Raw genomic sequence first — 19,480 nt, 5'->3', positions numbered from 1 at the left:
GGGATTACCTTACACTGAAAGACTGGAGCGACTGGGCTTGTATACCCTTGAGTTAGAAGACTGAGAGGGCATCTGATTGAGACATATAAGATTATTAAAGGATTGGACACTCTGGAGGCAGAAAACATGTTTCCGCTGATGAGTGAGTGCCGAACCAGAGGACACAGCTTAAAAATACGGGATGGACCATTTAGGACAGAGATGAGGAGAAACTTCTTCACCCAGAGAGTGGGTGGCTGTGTGGAATGCTCTGCCCCAGAGGGCAGTGGAGGCCCAGTCTCTGGATTCATTTAAGAAAGAGTTGGATGGAGCTGTCAAGGATTGTGGAATCAAGGATTATGGAGATAAGGCCGGAACTGGATACTGATTAAGGATGATCAGCCATGATCATAATGAATGGTGGTGCAGGCTCGAAGGGCAGAATGGCCTACTCCTGCACCTATTGTCTATTGTCGACTGTCTATTGCTGCCTGACTTGCTGATGTGACCCAGCACCTTTTGTTTTTATTTCAGGGACGTCATTCAGCGAGTTGTTCACATTCTGCTGAAATTAAAGAACTTCGTCTTAGAACAGTAATAGCAGTAGACAGAACTGCTGATTATTTCAGCTCTCCTTCTGCAAGCATCTGTTGGACAGGCCTTTGTCAGTATTCTATTCACAAACCTGATCTATCAGATCCCACTTGGAATTGTATGCATTTTGACCATTTTAATGCAGGAGCAAGTTCAGAGAAAGTTTCAACCTGCAGAAAACCACAAGAGTAATTTGCTCTTGTAAAATTTTCACAACCAACACAATAAGGATGTCATTTCCAGATTTTAATGGACTGGTTTATAGATCCTGAGGGGTAAAAGACTAAATTATCAATTCCTGTATGGACAATTGAGCCTCCATTTTGAAATCAAACACAAAGACTGCAGTATAATTCAGAATGTTATATCCCAGGCACATCATCTGCTTGTGTCCTTGGAATTATTTAATAAGTTTTCTGTTAATTACTTAAAGTGCTGGTGGGTGGATTGTCACCCGAATACATTATCTGCTTAAAATCATCACAATGTGTGTGTGTCTGGTGTGTGTGTGTGTGTGTGTGAGAGAGAATCTGTGAGAGAATGTGTAAGAGAGAATGTGTGTGGGAGAGTATGTGTGTGTGAGAATGTGTGTGGGAGAGAATGTGTGTGTGAGAATGTGTGTGGGAGAGAATGTGTGTGTGAGAATGTGTGTGAGAATGTATGTGTAAGAATGTATGAGAGAATGTGTGTGTGCGAGAATGTGTGTGTGTGAATGAATGTGTGTGTGAGAATGTCTGTGTGTGAATGTGTGTGTGAGAATGTGTGAGAGAATGCGTGTGTCTGAATGTGTGAGAGAGAGTGTGTATGTGCACGTGTGATCTTCACCAGAGCGTGTGTTCCTGCACATATCTCAACCAAAGTGACCTTGCACCAATTAATGTAACATTCAGAGCAAAATCTGGCTCAAACAAATACTATGCCAAAGGGGTTTAGTGATTCATCATTCAGTTAACTCCAGCTCAGCAGGCCTGCTTACTCCCATCGACGTCATCTCCATTTCTCCCAGCAGAAAATTGCTGCATCTTTCTCAAAGTTCAGCATAAACTGACTGAAAATTTCTTTCTGTACTTGGGGAGCATAAAGTGGTGAGAAGCACAGAAAAGGAGCACTGCAGGCTGTTTTCATGCTAAGCTTCTCACTGTTATTAAATGTCAGCAGACAATACTGCAACCACTCCCCACTAACTCTACAGGATATTGAACCAGAGGCAGTTCTTCAGAGTGATTCATGCCACGAGGGATCATGTTGAGACTAATTTAAATTATTTAACTTACAAAAGTGAAGTGGTGCTGTACCAATCAGCCTGAGTTGGAATCATTACACCAATATTCTGAGCTCCACGTATTGAGCTGGGTGGGATTTGTCAGAACACTATCAAGATTGAAGGATATCAGCTATGAGAATAACAGAGTCTAAGGCAATGTAGATGGAGGCCATTCAGCCCATTGTGTCTGCACCAGCTTTCTGATTGAGCATTTCACATTACAATGTCTACAGTGTAGAAGCTGGTCATTTGGCCCATTCAATCCACAATGACCCTCCAAAGAGCATACCACCCAGAACTAATGGCTAATCCACCTAAGCTGCACAACTTTGGACTGTGGGAGGAAACCGGAGCACCTGGAGGAAACCCACACAGACCCGGGGAGAATGTGCAAACTCCACACAGACAGTTAAGCCAGACTGGGAATTGAACCCGGGTCTCTGGCCCTGTGAGGCAATGGTGCTAACAACTGAGCCGCTTTGTGCCATTCTCCTGTGTTCTCCCCATAAACCTGCACAACATTTCTTTCCCGATTACAATCCAATTCCCTTCTGAATGCTTCCATTCAAATTGCCCTCCACCATTCCCCTCAGGCAGTGTGTCCCAGACTCTAGACATAATGGTGACGTCACTGGATTAGTAATCCAGAGACATAAATTAATGTTCTGGGGACATGGATTCAGTTTGCAGCACGGCAAACGATGAAATTTGAATTTAATTAAACATCTGGAATAGAAAGTGAACCCAATGTCGACCATGTAAGCCCTTTTGATTGTCATAACAATCCTTGAGGCTCACTTTCAGGAAGGGAATCTGCGATCCTTACTGGATCTGACCCATAGCAACATGGTTGACACTGAACTACTCTCTGGACATGTCTCACATCACTCTGCTTTTACTAACCAGTGTAAACCTGTTCCCGAAAAGGGATACCCTCCACAATGAGAAACTGCTTCTCCCTCTCCACTCTGTTCAGGTACTCCTCAGGAAAGGGTAATAAATCAATCAAATTTCTTTTCAGCCTTCTTTTCTCCAAGGCAAACAGTCCCAACTTCTCAAATCTGTCTTCACAGTTCCTCATTCCTGAAACCATCCTTCTGAGAGTTTCCTTTGCAGACTCCTTCCTGAGTGAGAGACAGAGATTGGAGAAGCTGGCATTGTTCTCTGACAGAGGAGAAAAGATTAAGGGAGCATTTAAGAGAGGTGTTCAAAGTGATGAAGTGCTTCGATGGAGTAATTAGGGTCAGTAAGCTGCGGAGTTAGTAGATCATAGAATGGTTACAACACAGAAGAGGCCATTCAGTCCATTGTGCAAGAGCTGGTCCTTTAAACAAGTCTGTTTTTTAAAAATTCATTTGTAAGTGTCACTGGCTGGACAGCATTTATTGCCCGTCCCTAGTTGCCCCTTCAGAAGATGGTGGTGAGCTGCCTTCTCAAACCACTGCAGTCCACCTGCCTGTAGGTAGACCCACAATGCCACTGGGGAAGGAATTCTAGGATTCTGACCCAGTCACACTGAAGGAACGACGAGCTATTTCCAAGTCAGGATGGTGTGTGGCTTGGAGGGGAACTTGTAGGTGGTGGCGTTCCCATGTATCTGCTGCCCCTTTCCTTCTAGATGGAAGCGGTCGTGGGTTTGGAAGGTGCTGTCTGGGAATCTTTGGTAAACATGATTCCTGTGTCTTACTTTGAGACAACCCTCCAAAAAGTCAGATGGGTGGTTCTCTTACTCCAACTGAAGGTCACGAAGATTCCATCTCCCTCGCTGTGCCAATCCATAAAAGAATGGAACATTTACAGCAGAGAAGAGGGTTGTCCAGCCCATCCTTTCTGTGCTGGCTGCAAAAGAAAGCTATCCAGCCCAATCCCACTTGCTGCCTCTTGGCCCATTGCTCTGTAGGCTACACCACTTCAAGAGCTCAGCAGGTCTGGCAGCATCTGTGAAGAGAAATCAGAGTTAACATTTTGGCTCTGGTGACCCTTCCTCAGCCCTGGGCTGCCAGATCTGATGAAGGGTCACCGGACCCAAAACATGAACTCTGCGGCATGGTGGCACAATGGTTAGCACTGCTGCCTCATAGTGCTGGAGACCTGGGCTCAATTCCCGCCTCAGGCAACTGTCTGTGTGGAGTTTGCACATTCTCCCCGTGTCTGTGTGGGTTTCCTCCCACAGTCCAAAAAAAAATATGCAGGTTAGGTGAAATTGGCCATGCTAAATTGTACATAGTGTTAGGTGAAGGGGTAAATGTAGGGGAATGGGTCTGGGTGGGCTGCTCTTTGGAGGGTCGGTGTGGACTTGTTGGGCTGAAGGGCCTGTTTCCATACTGTAGGTAATCTAATCTAATCTTTCTCTTCACAGATGCTGCCAGACCTGCTGAGCTTTTCCAGCAACTTCTGTTCTCATTTCTGATGTACAGTTCTTTCAGTTTTTATGTAGCACTTCAAGAGTCTGACAAAGTGCTTTTTGTTTGAAATGGCATGGGGATTTCAGCCTTTCTAACAGTGAGTACTCCCTCTCAGTGAAAGAAATTGCCGAACACCCACTCCCTAACCTTTCCAAAAATAACTTGAAATCTACTTTCCCATTTATTGATCTTTCTGCTAATGCAAATGTATTTCTTATTGACTTTATTCGGTTCCCCTATATTTTCATGAACCTCAATTTAATATCCCCCTGGGATCCTTTGATTCAAAGAGACCAACATTGGACTGTCCGATCTTTTCTAATAGCTAAAATCCTCCATTTCTGGAACCGTACTTATTAATTTCCTCTGTACCTTCTCTCGTGTGATCATATCCTTCCTGTAATGCAGTGACCAGAACTGCATACAGGAGTCTGGCTGAGGTCTAATGAGTAACTGACATTGTTCTGGCATTGCTCAGTCAACACCTCCCACTAAGCCAGCTCCAAATCCCATGTGAGCAAATCCCCCTGGCTTCCTGTGAGCCAGCCCCCACTCATCCCCAAGACTCCAAGTATTTCATTGTTCGTGGTGACAGGGTGGGGGTTTCGATTACCACATTTGGAGACCTGGTCTGCACTGTCACCACAGCAAGAGCCTCAACAATATCCCCCAAAAGTCTGAGCTATTTTGGTCTGCGAGGGAAAATAACTGTATTTAACGTCCACAATTACATAATGGGTAATCAGGGAGTTAAGAGGAAATCGGATTGCAGCAGTAATCCCAACTAATACAATGAGCAAGCAACTTCAACGTACACAACAATAACAACTTGTGTTCATGTAGCACCTTTAACAGGGCAAAATATTCCAAATCCCTTCACAGGAGCATCACAAACAAAGTTTCACACTGAGCTGCAGAAGGACATACAGTACTGGGTCAGGTGACTAAAATGGTAGGTTTTAAGGAGTATCTTAAGGGGGAAGAGAGGACAGGGGGAAGCAGAGAGGTTTAGGTGGACAATTTCAGAAGTTGGATCCCAGGCATCAATGTCACTCCAATTACTAGTTTCTGCTGTTCTGACCTCCAAGGTCCTGGTACAACTGCAACCTCCAGAATTAGAAGTCAATGCTTCGACAATGCAGGTCAGTGGGTGTGGAACCTCTGAGTGGCTGTGCAGCTTAGGGGGACACATTACAAGGCAACTACAGCCACCTCGTCCAAAGGCTTAGCCATTAAAATCACTGATGCACAACAGGCCAGGATTGGGGGAGCGCAGATACCCTGGAGGTCTGCGGGACTGGAGGAGAAATGGAAAGGCGAGGCCGGAAAGGGATCCGAAAAGAAAGATGAGTTTCATAATCGAAACGTTGTTTGACTCAGAGCCAACATAAGTTGGCGAGGACGGGGTGACGGGTGAGTTGGACTGTGAGCAAGTCAGGAGATGGAAGCAGAGATCTGAATGGCCTCAGTTTTTTGCAGGATAGACCACGTAACATCACCCAGGAAAACATTATTTTTCTATTCATCATGGGACACGGGCATTGCTGGCTGGGACAGCATTTATTGCCCGTCCCTAGTTGCCCTTGAGAAGGTGGTGGTGAGCTGCCTTCTTGAACTGCTGCAATTCACCTGCTCCAGGTCGACCCACAATGCCATCAGGGAGGGAGTTCCAGAATTTGATCCAGCGACAGTGAAGGAACGTCGATATATACCCAAGTCAGGATGGTGACTGGCTTCGAGGGGGATCTTGGAGATGATGGTGGTCCCATGAATGTGCTGCCTTTGTCCTTCTGGATGGAAGTGGTCGTGGGTTTGGAAGGTGCTGTTTAAGGATCGTTGAATTTCTGCAGTGCATCTTATAGATAGTACACACTGCTGCTACTGAGTGTCGGTGGTGGAGGGAGTGGATGTTTGTGGGTGTGGTGCCAATCAAGCGGGGGCTGCTTTGTCCTGGATGGTATCAAGCTGCTGGAGTGTTAGACAGTTAGGTCTACTCGTGGCAAAGACAATGACTGAGCTTTAGCAGGTGAGTCAAGCCACGCATGCGGGTGGATGATGTTATGGTGAAGAAAATGAGTCCGTCTTCATGATAGTAGAGGTTGGTAGTTAGAATTTCTCTTCAGGGTCAAAAACCATGTCAAAGTTGCAGACCGTTTGGTTTACTCTTTCTCATGGTTGTTCAGGGAGGAATGGAGCTAGAGAACTGCATGTGTAACAAAACAATTGTTTCAGTATTTCCAACATTTACATAATTGCAAATATTTCAGCTCCTCCAGTACTAGATACCAGTGGAGCTGTCTCTCAGTTTAAAGTCAGTGGAGAGGCTAAGAGAGGTGTGGGTGAGATAAAGCTGGTTGTTATCAGCACATATAATGCATTTTCCGACGGTGTTGCCAAGAGACTGAACGTCAATGAGAAAAGGGGATGGAATCCTGACTGCGTGGGAACAGGATCAGAAACCATCTGCAGCCTGGACAGGATCGATAAGACTGGAATCGGGGTGTGCACTCCCGCACAGTCGGAAGACCATGGAGAGGCAATGGACAAAAATGGCGGGTGTACCTCTGTCAAAGGCTGCAGACAGGCCAATAAGGGCAAGGAGCATTACTTCCTTTACCACAGTTGCTTGTCATTTTGATGAGGCTCTTGCAGAACATAGAACATAACAGCACAGTACAGGCCCTTTGGCCCTCGATGTTGCACGACCTTTTGAAACCAATCTAAGCCTATCTATACTACACTATTCTATTTTCATCCATATGTTTATCCAATGACCATTTAAATGCCCTTAAAATTGGCAAGTCTACTACTGTTGCAGGCAGTGTGTCCCACGTCCTTCCTAGTCTCTGAGTAAAGTAACTACATCTGACATCTGTCCTACATCTATCACCCCTCAATTTAAAGTTATGCCCCCTCGCGCTAGCCATTACCACCTGAGGAAAAAGGCTCTCACTCTCCATCCTATCTAATTCTCTGATCATCTTGTATGTCTCTATTAAGTCACCTCTCAACCTTCTTCTCTCTAACGAAAACAGCTTCAAGTCTCTCAGCCTTTCCTCATGAGACCTTCCCTCCATACCAGGCAACATCCTAGTAAATCTCCTTTGCATCTGCGGTGGAAAACTGTCTGCAGATATTAAAATGTGCAGTTCCAGGAAAGATGGGCAGAAATTTTGGAAGGTGACATGTTCAAGGAGTTTACAGAGAAGCAGAGAAACACAGAAACTAGGAGCAGGACGAGGCCATTCGGCCCTGCCAACACTACTCAGTATGATTATGGTTGATCTGCTGTCTCAACGCCATGCTCACAACTTCCTTCTCATACCCTTGATGCCTTTGAAATCTCAAAATGTATCCATCTCTTTCGTGTATTTATCCAGTGACTTGGCTTCTGCACCCTTCTGTGATAGAGAATTCCAAAAGTTCTGAGTGAAGAAATGTTCCCTCATTACAGTTCTAAATGATCCACTCTGTAACCGGAGACTGTTCCCACCCAAACCCCCTCCTCGCACCCCTGTCCCAAGCTCCCCAACCAGGGGAGACCATCCTCCCTGTACCCAGTCTGCACACTTTCACCCAGAATAGAGAGGTTGGTGACGGAGTTGAACATAGAATCCCTACAGTGTGGAAGCCCAACAAGTCCACACCGATCCTCCGTAGAGTATTCCACCCAGACCCATTCCCCTACATTATTACTCTACATTTTCTATGACAAATGTAACTAACCTACACAGCCCCGAACGGTATGGGCAATTTAGCATGGCCAAGTTGTATTTTGCAAGAGTGGAGGGATCCAGGGTTAGTGGCAGTGGATTTGACAGACAGGGGGACTCACTTTGAGCACAGAGAGTCATTAACAACACCTACTAACGTGGTGAACAGGAAGAGAAGTTGGGGGGGGAGGGGGTGACAGTTTAGTGAAGCTTAGTCGAGGGAATGGGATGTGGAGTCCGATCTGGCAGAGTTCATTAAATAGCTTCAACTCACGCTACTGAAGTGATGAGCCAGTACAATATCATCCAGGTTGGTAGTCCATCCAGAAAGCTGAAAGAAAAGAAGAGGCTGATTATTCCCTCAAGAAACAAGAAGTATACAACTGCTTCAATAAACAGGTGGGTGCCAGCAACAGAAGATTCACCAATCCACCAGATACTAAATACTGAAGATCCTTTCCATCCCAGGTTTCTCTTGAAGTCACCACTTCATGTTGAGTGACAACTCACAATTTTTAAAGGCAGTATCAGTGCACAGCTAAGAGCACGCCCAACACTGTGGGTTCACACAGAGTGAAGACCGATCAACTGAAATAAATGCATTTCCACAAGAATCAGTGCCATACCACCAGCAAGAAAGACCACCAATCAGGAGTGAGAAGCTAAACAAACTGGACACCATCAGTGCAGGGCATGTAACCAATGTATCTGCGGCCTATTTGTCAGAGTGTAATTAGTCTTGTAGGGCTCTTGTAACACTGTGGTAGTGTGGCTACCTCTGGGCCAGGAGGCCTGGGTTCTAGTCCCACCTGTTCCAGAGGTGTGTCATAAAACGCCTAAGTACGTTGAGTTAAAATATTATGCAATTAGTCTCACAGCCCTTGCTCCTTCCCCATGGCCATGTAAATGCCATTCTGTCAAGTACTCAGTTGAAACCATTCAGTGCTGTGCCACAACCTGAAACCCTCTGACCATCCCGTCACAGTGGGCTATGCCCCCTCACCTCGATAGTTAGTCACCCCGCTGCACACTACCAACATACTGAGGCTGAACGTGAGGGCTCACGAATTGAAAGGCAATTAATATTGGGGGGAATCAAACGATGCGTCAGATCCCTTTAGAAAAGGATAGGAAATATCGACAAGTTACTTTCCTCATAGAACAATTAAAGATATGATCCTACTTACCTTTGACGCAGCCCAGTCCATCCAGCCCTTAGCGCATGGGTCAATGTTGATAAGCACCAGTCCCTCAACAAGATTTTGGTGATTCAGCTGCACAAAAACCAGTTAAGACATCAATATTAATTAAAGACCAGATTGGACTTGCCGCGTTGCATCTTGTCTATCAACTGTGGCTCAGCTGGTCTTACTCATGTTTCAGAGCCAGAGGATCAAGTGTTGAGATCTACTCCAGTGACAAAATTTAGACAGACATTGCCAGTGCAACACCCAGGAGGAGGCAGCTCTATTGGAGTACCATCTTTCAGATATCAACTCAAGGCTATGTTTCCTTATTAGGTAGGCAAAGGTCCCACAGTATGATGGCGAAGAGCAGCAGGGAGTTCTATCAAGAATTCTGATCGAGGTTTGCAACTAAAGCAACATCAGGAGGATTGTGCAGCAGGTCACTGTGAAGCAGACAGGAGAAATGGGCAAGAGAGGATCAGGGTGATACAAACCTAAAAGCATTGTGAACCACAAGGAGGATGTGAAAGGTCATAAACTCGAAAGGGTGCAGAAAAGAGCTACAAGGATGTTGCCAGGTTGGAAAGTTTGAGGTATAGGGAGAGGCTGAACAGACTGAGGTATTTTCCCTGGAGCATCAGAGGCTGAGGGGTGAACTTATATCGAGGTTTATAAAATCCTGAGGGGCATGGATAGGGTAAATAGCCAAGGCTTTTTTTCCCCAGGGTAGGGGGGTCCAGAACTAGAGGGCATCGGTTTAGGGTGAGAGGGGAAAGATTTAAAAGGATCTAAGGGGCAACTTTTTCACGCAGAGGGTGGTATGTGTATGGAATGAGCTGCCAGAGGAAGTGGTGGAGGTTGGTACAATGACAACATTTAAAAGGCATCTGGGTGGATATATAAATAGGAAGGGTTTAGAAGGATATGGGCCAAATGCTGGCAGAGAGAACTAGATTAATTTCTGGTATCTGGTCGGCATGGACAAGTTGGACCGAAGGGTCTGTTTCAATGTTGTATAACTCTATGATGAATTGATAGAATGAAAGGACAAGTGACAGATGAAATTTAATGCAGAGAAATGTGAAGTGATTCATTTTGGTAGGAAGAGCAGAAATAGAATAGAATATAAGAGTACAATTCTAAAGTGAGTGCAAAAAGCAGAGCGACCTGAATGTATACGAGGACAAAGCGCTGAAGGTAGCATGACTAGTTGAGAAAATATTTAATTAAGACTACAGCACCCAGTGTTTCAATAACAGGGGCATGGCGTGCCCTTGTGAATTGAATACCCCTCCTTCATGAAATTTATTGGAAGGCAATCAGTGTCAGGAGGACTCATACTCCAGAAAGCGATCAGATTGTGGATCTTTTCAAGAAAGTGGGGAGATCATGAGGGACATGGTTAGGGTGAATAGACAAGGTCTTTTTCCCAGATTGGGGAATCCAAAACTAGAGGGAATAGGTTTAAGGTGAGAGGGGAAAGATTTAAAAGGGGCCTAAGGACAACGTTTTCACACAGAGGGTGGGTGCATGTATGGAATGTGCTGCCAGAGGAATTGGTGGAGACAGGTACAATTATAATATTTCAAAGGCATCTGGATGCGTACATGACTAGGAAGAGTTTAGAGGGATATGGGCCAAATGCTGGCAAATGGGACTAGATTTATTTAAGGTATCTGGTCAGTGTAGACGAGTTGGACCGAAGGGTCTGTTTCCCTGATGTACAGCTCTATGACTCTATGAGTGGTGGATGTGCGGACAATTACAATGTTTAAAAGGCATTTGGCTGAATACATGAATAGGAAAGGTTTGGAGGGATATAAGCCAGGAGCAGGCAGGTGGGACTAGTTCTGTTTGGGATTATGGACTGGTTGGACCGACTGGTTGGACCGAAGGGTCTGTTTCCATGCTGTATGACTCTAACTCTATAACATGTTGTTGATCAATATCAAATAACTAGTGTAGGAGCTCAGCATGAGCAAATTCTTGCCTCATTCCCTATATTACAGTAGATGTTCCAATCTTTTGTAAAGGAATCTTTCCATTTTCTTTCCTGCTATGTTCCCTCCTGCATTGCAACATGGAAGTTTTTTCAAACAGATGGTGGGTGGGAAAATGGAAGGCATTAGTGTTTTACCCTATCTCTGCCCTGGCCTCCTGATTTTTGGGGTGGCACGGTGACTCAGTAGTTAGTGCTGCTGCCTCGGGTGACTGTCAGTGTGGAGTTTGTACATTCTCCCCACGTCTCTCTGGGTTTCCTCCGGGTGCTCTGGTTTCCTCCCACAATCCAAAGATGCGCAGGTTAGGTGAATTAACCGTGCTAAACTGCCCAGTGTTCAGGGATGTATAGGTTAGGCTCATTAGCTTGGGGTAAATGTAGAATAATAGGGAGGGAACTGAGTCTGGGTGGGTAATTCTTTGGAGGGTCAGTGTGGACTTGTTGGGCCAAATGGTCTATTTCCACACTGTAGGGATTCTATGATTCCATGATCTAATGTGGCTAATTACAGAATTTATCTTTATGTCAGTAAACGGGGCATGAACAGAGGAGACAACAAATGGCTCAATTTGCTTATCCAACAAAAAAAATGCAGGAATATAACGTCTCCCATGTTTCAAAATCAGTCCCGAGTGCTTCACAGGAATGTAATCAGATAAATGTCAGCACTGGGAAAAATGATTTGTGCTTATGTAGCATTCTTTATGACAATCAGGTGTCTCAAAGTACTTATAGGCAATGGAGTTCTTTCTGAAATGTAATCTTTGTTGTAATGTAGAAAAAGTAGCAGTTAATTTGCGCTCAGTAATTTCCCATAAAGGCAAGATGATAATCAGCAGATTTTTGTTTGTGATATTGATTGAGGGAACAATGGGGTCAGACTCCCCTTCTCTGCTTCAAAATAATACAGTGGGATCTTTTACGTGCACCCAAGAAAGAGGTAAATGGGACCTTGGCTTAATGTCTCAAATGAGAAACAGTGTCTCCGACAATGTAGTACTGGGTCAGCTTGCACTTATGTGGTCTGCAGTGGGACTTGAACCAACACTTTATGATTCAGAGACCACAAATTGAGCTACAGCTGACACAAGTCACATCAGGACAGGTGTGAGAAGTAAGCTTTGAGGACAGCCTTAAAGGGGAAGAAGTGGTGGAAATCCAGAAAGAGACTTTTTTTAAAAAACTGGGTGTTTCTCTTGTTATTGCTGAGAATTTCCCCACCTCTGCATTAGTCTATCAAATCCTTGCTGCTGACCCAAATGCCAATGATTCTTGCAATTAATTCTGGCCATCCTTATCCTGGAAATAATTTATTTAAGCATTCAGGTTTTGTAACCCTGTAAATTTCCCAGGGTAGCATGCTGGCGCAGTGGTTAGCACTGTTGCCTTGTAGTGCCAGGAACCCGGGTTCAATTCCACCCTTGGGTGACATTCTGTGTGGAGTTTGCATGTTCTCCCTGTGTCTGTGTGGGTTTCTTCCAGGTGCACTGGCTTCCTCCCACAATCACAAAGATGTGCAGGTTAGGTGGATTGGCCATGCTAAATTTCCCTGTATGTCTAATTGCTGATGAAATAGCTTACCAGTAGAGAATGTTAATGCAAGTCCTTCCTCTAGATCGAAGGTGATAAGGAATGCACAAAATTGAAAAGGTTAAAAATAGCAAATTATAAGCAGAGAGTTGGTGCATGCAAGTTTTGTTTTGGTATAACATGGCAACGGAGTTGAGTGGTGCAGCAGCCCACTTCAAAATATCAGCTACTGCCCAGAGCTTGGAGTTCCCTAATTACAGTTGAAACTTTATTGCTGGAACAGCACAGCAGGTCAGGCAGCATCCAGGGAACAGGAGATTCGACGTTTCGGGCACAGGCCCTTCTTCAGGAATCTTCTTGAAGAAGGGCCTGTGCCCGAAACGTCGAATCTCCTGTTCCCTGGATGCTGCCTGACCTGCTGTGCTGTTCCAGCAATAAAGTTTCAACTTTGATCTCCAGCATCTGCAGACCTCACTTTCTCCTCGAAGAGTTCCCTAATTACAGCCAACCTGCTTATATAATGGATCCCCCTCACACAAGCACGTTTTAATGCTGAACACGCAGATAAAGGTGTGGAGAACAGGTGGCAGTCAGGAAGCTGTGCCTGCACATGATTAATTCATTCATTGAACTCACCGCAAATTTGGTCAGGATGTAAGCACCAGCCCCAACTCCAATTCCAATCACGTTCTGTATACTGCAAAAACAAAATCAGAAAACAGATCATTATACACACCTGAGGCAAATGAAGAGTAAGGTCATGCTGTTGTTTAAAGCGCTTGGGGGTGCGGCAGGCAAATGAAGGGGTGGGGGAGGGGAAGCCAGAGAACACTGTCAGCCTGTTTCTGCAGTCAACTCACTTCAAATGGGTTAAAACTGTGGGCAGCATCTCAGCCAGCTCATCCATGGTTGGGTACTGGTACCTGCAAAATCAACAAGATAGACAACACTACGTCAGGAATGTTCCACTATTGTCCTTTCCGTGCAGTGATTTGCTGCAGTCCAACATCCTGCTAACTCTGGCACCAGCTTTCCAAGATCCGCAGGTTCGTGTGACAATCCCAAAGGCAGCGACATGTCAACTTCTGAACTGTGCTTCCTTCAGGAATTCAACATCGAGTTCAATAATTTCAGGGCCTGAGTGCCTTCTCCCATGTCCTTACCCCAACTCCCACTCTCCGGGACCTGTCAGCACATGGGCTGCTTTCATTACAGCCAACCTAATGGTCCCCATTTGCAGCTTTTCTTTTCCCAGGCTCAACATGATCTTGCCTGCCTAACTGCTGTTCCCTCTCTCTGGGGTCCATCTGTCTCCACCTATCATTCACTCTTTCCAAACCCACAATCACTTCCCACAGCAAATGGACAGCAATAGTTCAAGAGGACAGCTCACCACCACCTTCTCAAGGGCAACTTTAAAGGGGAGGCGATGGCCTAGTGGCATTGTCGCTGGACCGTTAATCCAGAGACTCAGGGAATGTTCTGGGGACCTGAGTTCAAATCCCGCTATAGTAGATTGCTGTCCATATGCTGTGGGTTGACCCACAATGCCCTGAGCGACAGAATTCCAGGATTTTGACCCAGCGACAGTGGAGGAACGGTGATGTATTTCCAAGTCAGGATGGTGAGTGGCTTGGAAGGGAACTTGCAGACAGTGGTGCTCCCATGTATCTGCTACCCTTGTCCTTTTAGATGGAAGTGATTGTGGGTTTGGAAAACATAAATGATAGATGGAGACAGATGGACCCCCAAGAGAGGGAACAGCAGTTGGACAGACAAGATCATGATGAGCCTGGGAAAAGAAAGGCTGCAAATGAGGACCATTAGGTTGGCTGCAATGAAAGCAGCCCATGTGCTGACAGGGCCCGGTGGAATTTGAATTCAACAAAAATCTGGAATTAAGAATCTAATGATGACCAGGAATCCATTGTCAATTGTTGGAAAAACCCATCTGGTTCACCAATGAAGGAAACTGCCATCCTTACCTGGTCTGGCCTACATGTGACTCCAGACCCACAGCAATGTGATTGATTCTTAACTGCCCTCTGGGTAATTTCAGATGGCCAATAAATGTTAGCCCAGCCAGCGAAGATCTCATCCCATGAATGATTGAAAAAAAACCTAGAGACGGGCAGGAAGTACTGGCCAATCAACGTCTTACAAGTGAACAAAGAAAACGTAGAACTTATCGCAATCAATAGGGCCAGGTTGATGCTCCTTTACAAGCAGGGAGATGTCTCTCTTGGGCAGAAGGAGGAGGCAGATGATGGAGCTAAGGAGGAAATTTAGAGAGGAAACATATTTTCCAACTACCAGCTACAAGGGCTTTGGCAATGGCCTAACAGGAGGCTGTCAGAGCTGAGAGCTGAGAGGGGTATTTGCTGGCTAAGAGTATTACACGTTGAAAACCAAGCTGAAGTTCAGACCAGTCATTGAATTGGAGAATAGGAGCACAAGCACCCAAGAAATTGGTCCAGAATACTCCTCCAAGGTTAACTTTGCTACGTAACAAAGCAAGTGCTAACATACAAAAACCTCTTACCCTGCTGGGAATGGGGGAGCTGCTTCTTGGTGTCCAGGGGCATCCACGTGGCACACGGCAAAGTGGTGCGTGATTTCCTGCATGTCTTCATAGTTAAACAACGTGTTGAAGCAAGATTTGTCTGTGGAAAAACAGCAAAGATTTAGTAGAGGTGGGAGACACAGTGGGAGAAACAAGGGAACGAAAACTTTCTCCAAGAAGAATTTTTTTTTTCTCTCTCATGGACTTTATAGAAAGTGGCCGTTTGTCCAACTGGTTGATGACAGTTATGTTCCACACAAGCCTCTACCCAGCATGATTTCATTTAAACCCACTGACATAACTTTTCACTCGTTCCTCCTTCACGAGTTAATCTTCAACCTAGTCAGTCCATCCTGCGCCTGCCTGTGAGGATGTTGGATCAGCCTGTCAGTACAGTTTTGGATCATTTTTTCCCTGACCTCATTGAGTTTCCAAGCCACCCTCACATTGATCTACAAACACCGAGTGATACAGTCATACAGCACAGGAACAAACTCTTCAGTCCAATGCTTCCATGCCAATCAAATTTTCCAGACTAAACTCACCCCACTTGTCTGCTTTGGTCCATATCTCTCTAAACCTTTTCTGTTCACGTACCTATTCAAATGTCTTTTAAATATTGTAACTATACCTGCATCTATCACTTCCTGTGGCAGCTCATCAAACAATTCTCTCTGTGAAAAAGATACCCCTCAGGTACTTTTTATAACTTTTTCCTCTCAGATGTGCACTCAAGTTTTGAACTCCCCTGCCCTGGGAAAAAGACCATGGCTATTCATCCTATCAATGCCCCTCATGATTTTATAAATCTCTATAAAGGTCATCCTCAACCTCCTACACTCCAGTGAAATAAAGTCCATTTCTCTCCTACTACCTCAAACCTGCCAGTCCTGGATTATTCCACAATCTATTCCACAACGGCTCACCACAAGATTATATTGACTAATCCGAGAGCCTTACAATTCCTCAGCCCTGACCAATTTCATTCCCCTCTGCCATTTCCTGCCACAGGATAGGTGAGTGATCAGCTTGCAGAGCTGTGCACTTGTCTCTCTCTAAACTGGTCTGCAGCCGTATTTCCCACAATGTTCCCACTCTACTTCCCACTTTGGCTGGTAGTTTGGCCGAGCGGTCTAAAGCGCTGGATTAAGGCTCCAGCCTCGAAGGAGGCGTGGGTTCGAATCCCGCTGCTGCCATTTGGGCGGGTTGCCTGTTCCGCTGCAGTGTGTTCAAGTTCAGTGTTGAATGCTGCTGCTGTGTTAAATTCCAACACAACTAGCTGATTTAATTAGGGAGGCATGGTGAATCAGTGGTTAGCACTGCTGCCTCACAGTACCAGGGTCCCAGGTTCAATTACAGCCTCGGGGAACTGTCTGTGTGGAGTTTGCACATTCTCCCAGTGTCTGCTTGAGTTTCCTCCAGTGCTCCGGTTTCTTCCCATAACCCAAATATGTGCAGGTCAGGTGAACTGCCCATGCTAAATTGCCCATAGTGTTAGGTGCATTAGTTAGTGGGTTACTCTTCAGAGGGTCAGTGTGGACTGGTTGGGCCGAAGGGCATGTTTCCACACTGTAGGGAATCTAATCTAATCTAGTCTTCTATCTGACAGAACCAATTACTGCCACAATCCGTTGCTCCGATCCCTCCGAAACCCACTGCATAAGGGTCACCACAAATTCTGAGTATTGCCCCTGAATACTGCAACTAAAAACGTCACTTTTCCTTTAAACACTGTATTGGGAGATATGAAGCAACGCTGTTAAATGGCTCAAAATGCCACATGCCAGCAATATCAACATCTATCTCCCGACAAAAAAGACATAGAATCATTCCTCCACAGAAGGTGGGTCATTTGGCCTAGTTAGTCCTGTAAAACAATGCAGTCAGTAACATCCTCCAACTTTGTGTAAATTTTAAAGTGCCTTACACAATCTTAGAAGGCCCTTTACTGCCAAAAAGTTTCTTTTTAAGGGCAGACATTGTTGTCATGTAGGAAACATACAGCGAGCAAGGCATTTTAGGTGCAACAACTGCAATGTTTCAGTGCCGGGCTATAATGCTTTTGTGACAGAGTCATACAGCACGGAAACAGACCCTTTGGTCCAACCAGTCCATGCCGAACATAATCCCAAACTAAACTAGTCCCACCTGCCTTCTCTTGCCCATATCCCACCAAACATTTTTTATTCATGGTATGTACTTAAATATCTTTTAAGCAGTGTAAATGTACGCACATCCACCACTTCTTTTTCTCTGTAAGTTCATTCTCACACACGAACCACCCTCTATGTAAAAAAAAATTGCCCCCACATCTTTTTTAAATCTTTCTCCTCTCAACTTAAAAATATGCCCTAAGTCTTGAAATTCCCCACCATAAGGAAAAGACACCTGCCATTCACCTTATGTATGCCCCTCATGATTTTATAAACCTCTGTAAGCTCACTCCTCAACCTCTGACGCTCCAGGAAGAAAAGTCCCAGGCTATTCAGCCTCTTCTTAGAACTCAATCCCTCCACTCCCCCACTAACATCCTGGTAAATCTCTGCTGAACGCTCTCTAGTTTAAATAATATCCTGGACATAGACACAGAACTGGACATAGTTGATATTGGTTGAAGAATAAGTATTGGGAGAATTTCCTTTTGAACTTTTTTAGATTAGATTAGATTAGATTAGATTAGATTAGATTAGATTACAGTGTGGAAACAGGCCCTTCGGCCCAACAAGTCCACACCGACCCGCCGAAGCGAAACCCACCCATACCCCTACATTTACCCCTTACCTAACACTATGGGCAATTTAGTATGGCCAATTCACCTGACCCTGCACATCTTTGGACTGTGGGAGGAAACCGGAGCACCCGGAGGAAACCCACGCAGACACGGGGAGAACGTGCAAACTCCACACAGTCAGTCGCCTGAGGCGGGAATTGAACCCGGGTCTCTGGCGCTGTGAGGCAGCAGTGCTAACCACTGTGCCACCGTGCCGCCCACTGATGTCAGTTTTTTCAGCCTGAACAGAGGGAGACATTCCAGACCTTGCTTTAACATTTTAATATTACAGTGCTCCACTGGTATAGCAGTAGGAGCATCTGGCTCGGCTTCTGTGCTCAAGTGTCTGCGGTGGGATTTGAACTCACAACCTTAAGGATCAGGCAACAGTGTTACCAACAGAGCCACAGCTAACACCTTCCCTAGGGTGAATATCTGGCTTCCTCTTGTCTTGTTAAAGGGGTGAAGAGAATGCTCAGCTATGACATTCTGGGCAAAAGGAAATAAACAGCACAGAGTTTCAGCTCATGACCTGCTCTTCAAATTACTGAACAATCTGCAAATGGTCTGTTCATCCTGTTGCCCCTGATTGAGAAGAGGAAAAATTAAAAAGGCAAAGACTTACGGTTGAGGCCTATGTCGTGATAAGTCAAGATGACAGGTCTGTTCCCCTTTGGAGTACCTCGCATGGTCACATGCAGTACACCGTGCGCAGTTTCAACGTCGTGTTCCTGAAGGTAGAAGAGATCACAACATTCCACTTAGTCTTTGTTTACTTTCCTGAAATTCTGAATCTGATCTGCAATCCCTTTCAAACGGCAGCAGCAAACAATAAAAAGGAGGAGGTCATCTGGTACATCAGGGCCTGTGCCAACACTTTAACTGAGCTACAAATCAGTCCCACTCCCTTTCTCTCTCTCCATTAGCCTGCACAGCCTTCCTTTCCAACTATACGTCCAATTTTCTTTTGCGATGCCTCATAAAATCTGCTTCAACCAGTCTTTATGACGGTGCAATCCCAAACACAACATCTTGGCACTTCTAAAAAATTTTTTCTTTACATTTTTTACAATGTACCTTAAAACTGCGACATCTGATCACTGACCCTCCTGCCAGTTTCTGTTAATCTGTTGTTAATTTTCCCTGTTCCAAAGAAATATAACCCCAGTATTTCCAGTCCTTCATGCAACTGAAGATCCACATTGCTGGTATCATTCCAATAAACAGTCATAGCTTCATTCTGCACGGAAACAGACCCTTCGGCCCAATTCATCCATGCTGACCAAATTTCCCAAACTAAACTTAGTCCCACTTGCTTGCATTTGGCCAGACTCCTCTAAACATTTCCTCTTCATGTGCCTGTCCAAATGATTTTTAAATGTTGTAACTGTACCTGAATCTACCACTTCCTCTGCCAGTTCACTTCACACACAACCTACCCTGTTGCCCCTCAGGTCCCTTTTAAATCTTTCTCCT

At 45.2% G+C, this 19,480-nt stretch overlaps 1 protein-coding gene across 9 annotated transcripts in view; it reads right to left on the bottom strand.

Annotated features, from left to right (window-relative positions):
• Positions 1-19,480, bottom strand: part of LOC122560261 (protein NDRG3-like) — a 129,324-nt gene that overhangs the window by 41,158 nt on the left and 68,686 nt on the right. For all 9 annotated transcript variants that reach the window (XM_043710770.1, XM_043710771.1, XM_043710774.1 and 6 more), the window contains 6 exons: positions 18,630-18,735; positions 15,214-15,334; positions 13,532-13,594; positions 13,308-13,368; positions 9,143-9,229; positions 8,230-8,286 (listed from right to left, as the gene is read on the bottom strand). In XM_043710770.1, coding sequence (XP_043566705.1) covers positions 8,230-8,286; positions 9,143-9,229; positions 13,308-13,368; positions 13,532-13,594; positions 15,214-15,334; positions 18,630-18,735 — 495 coding nt within the window. The remainder of the gene's footprint in view (positions 1-8,229; positions 8,287-9,142; positions 9,230-13,307; positions 13,369-13,531; positions 13,595-15,213; positions 15,335-18,629; positions 18,736-19,480) is intronic.

This window comes from Chiloscyllium plagiosum, chromosome 20, assembly GCF_004010195.1.
Source record: "Chiloscyllium plagiosum isolate BGI_BamShark_2017 chromosome 20, ASM401019v2, whole genome shotgun sequence".
Classification (NCBI taxonomy): domain Eukaryota; kingdom Metazoa; phylum Chordata; class Chondrichthyes; order Orectolobiformes; family Hemiscylliidae; genus Chiloscyllium; species Chiloscyllium plagiosum.
Note: the sequence above shows the minus strand (reverse complement) of the source record. Positions and strands in the feature narration are given on the sequence as shown.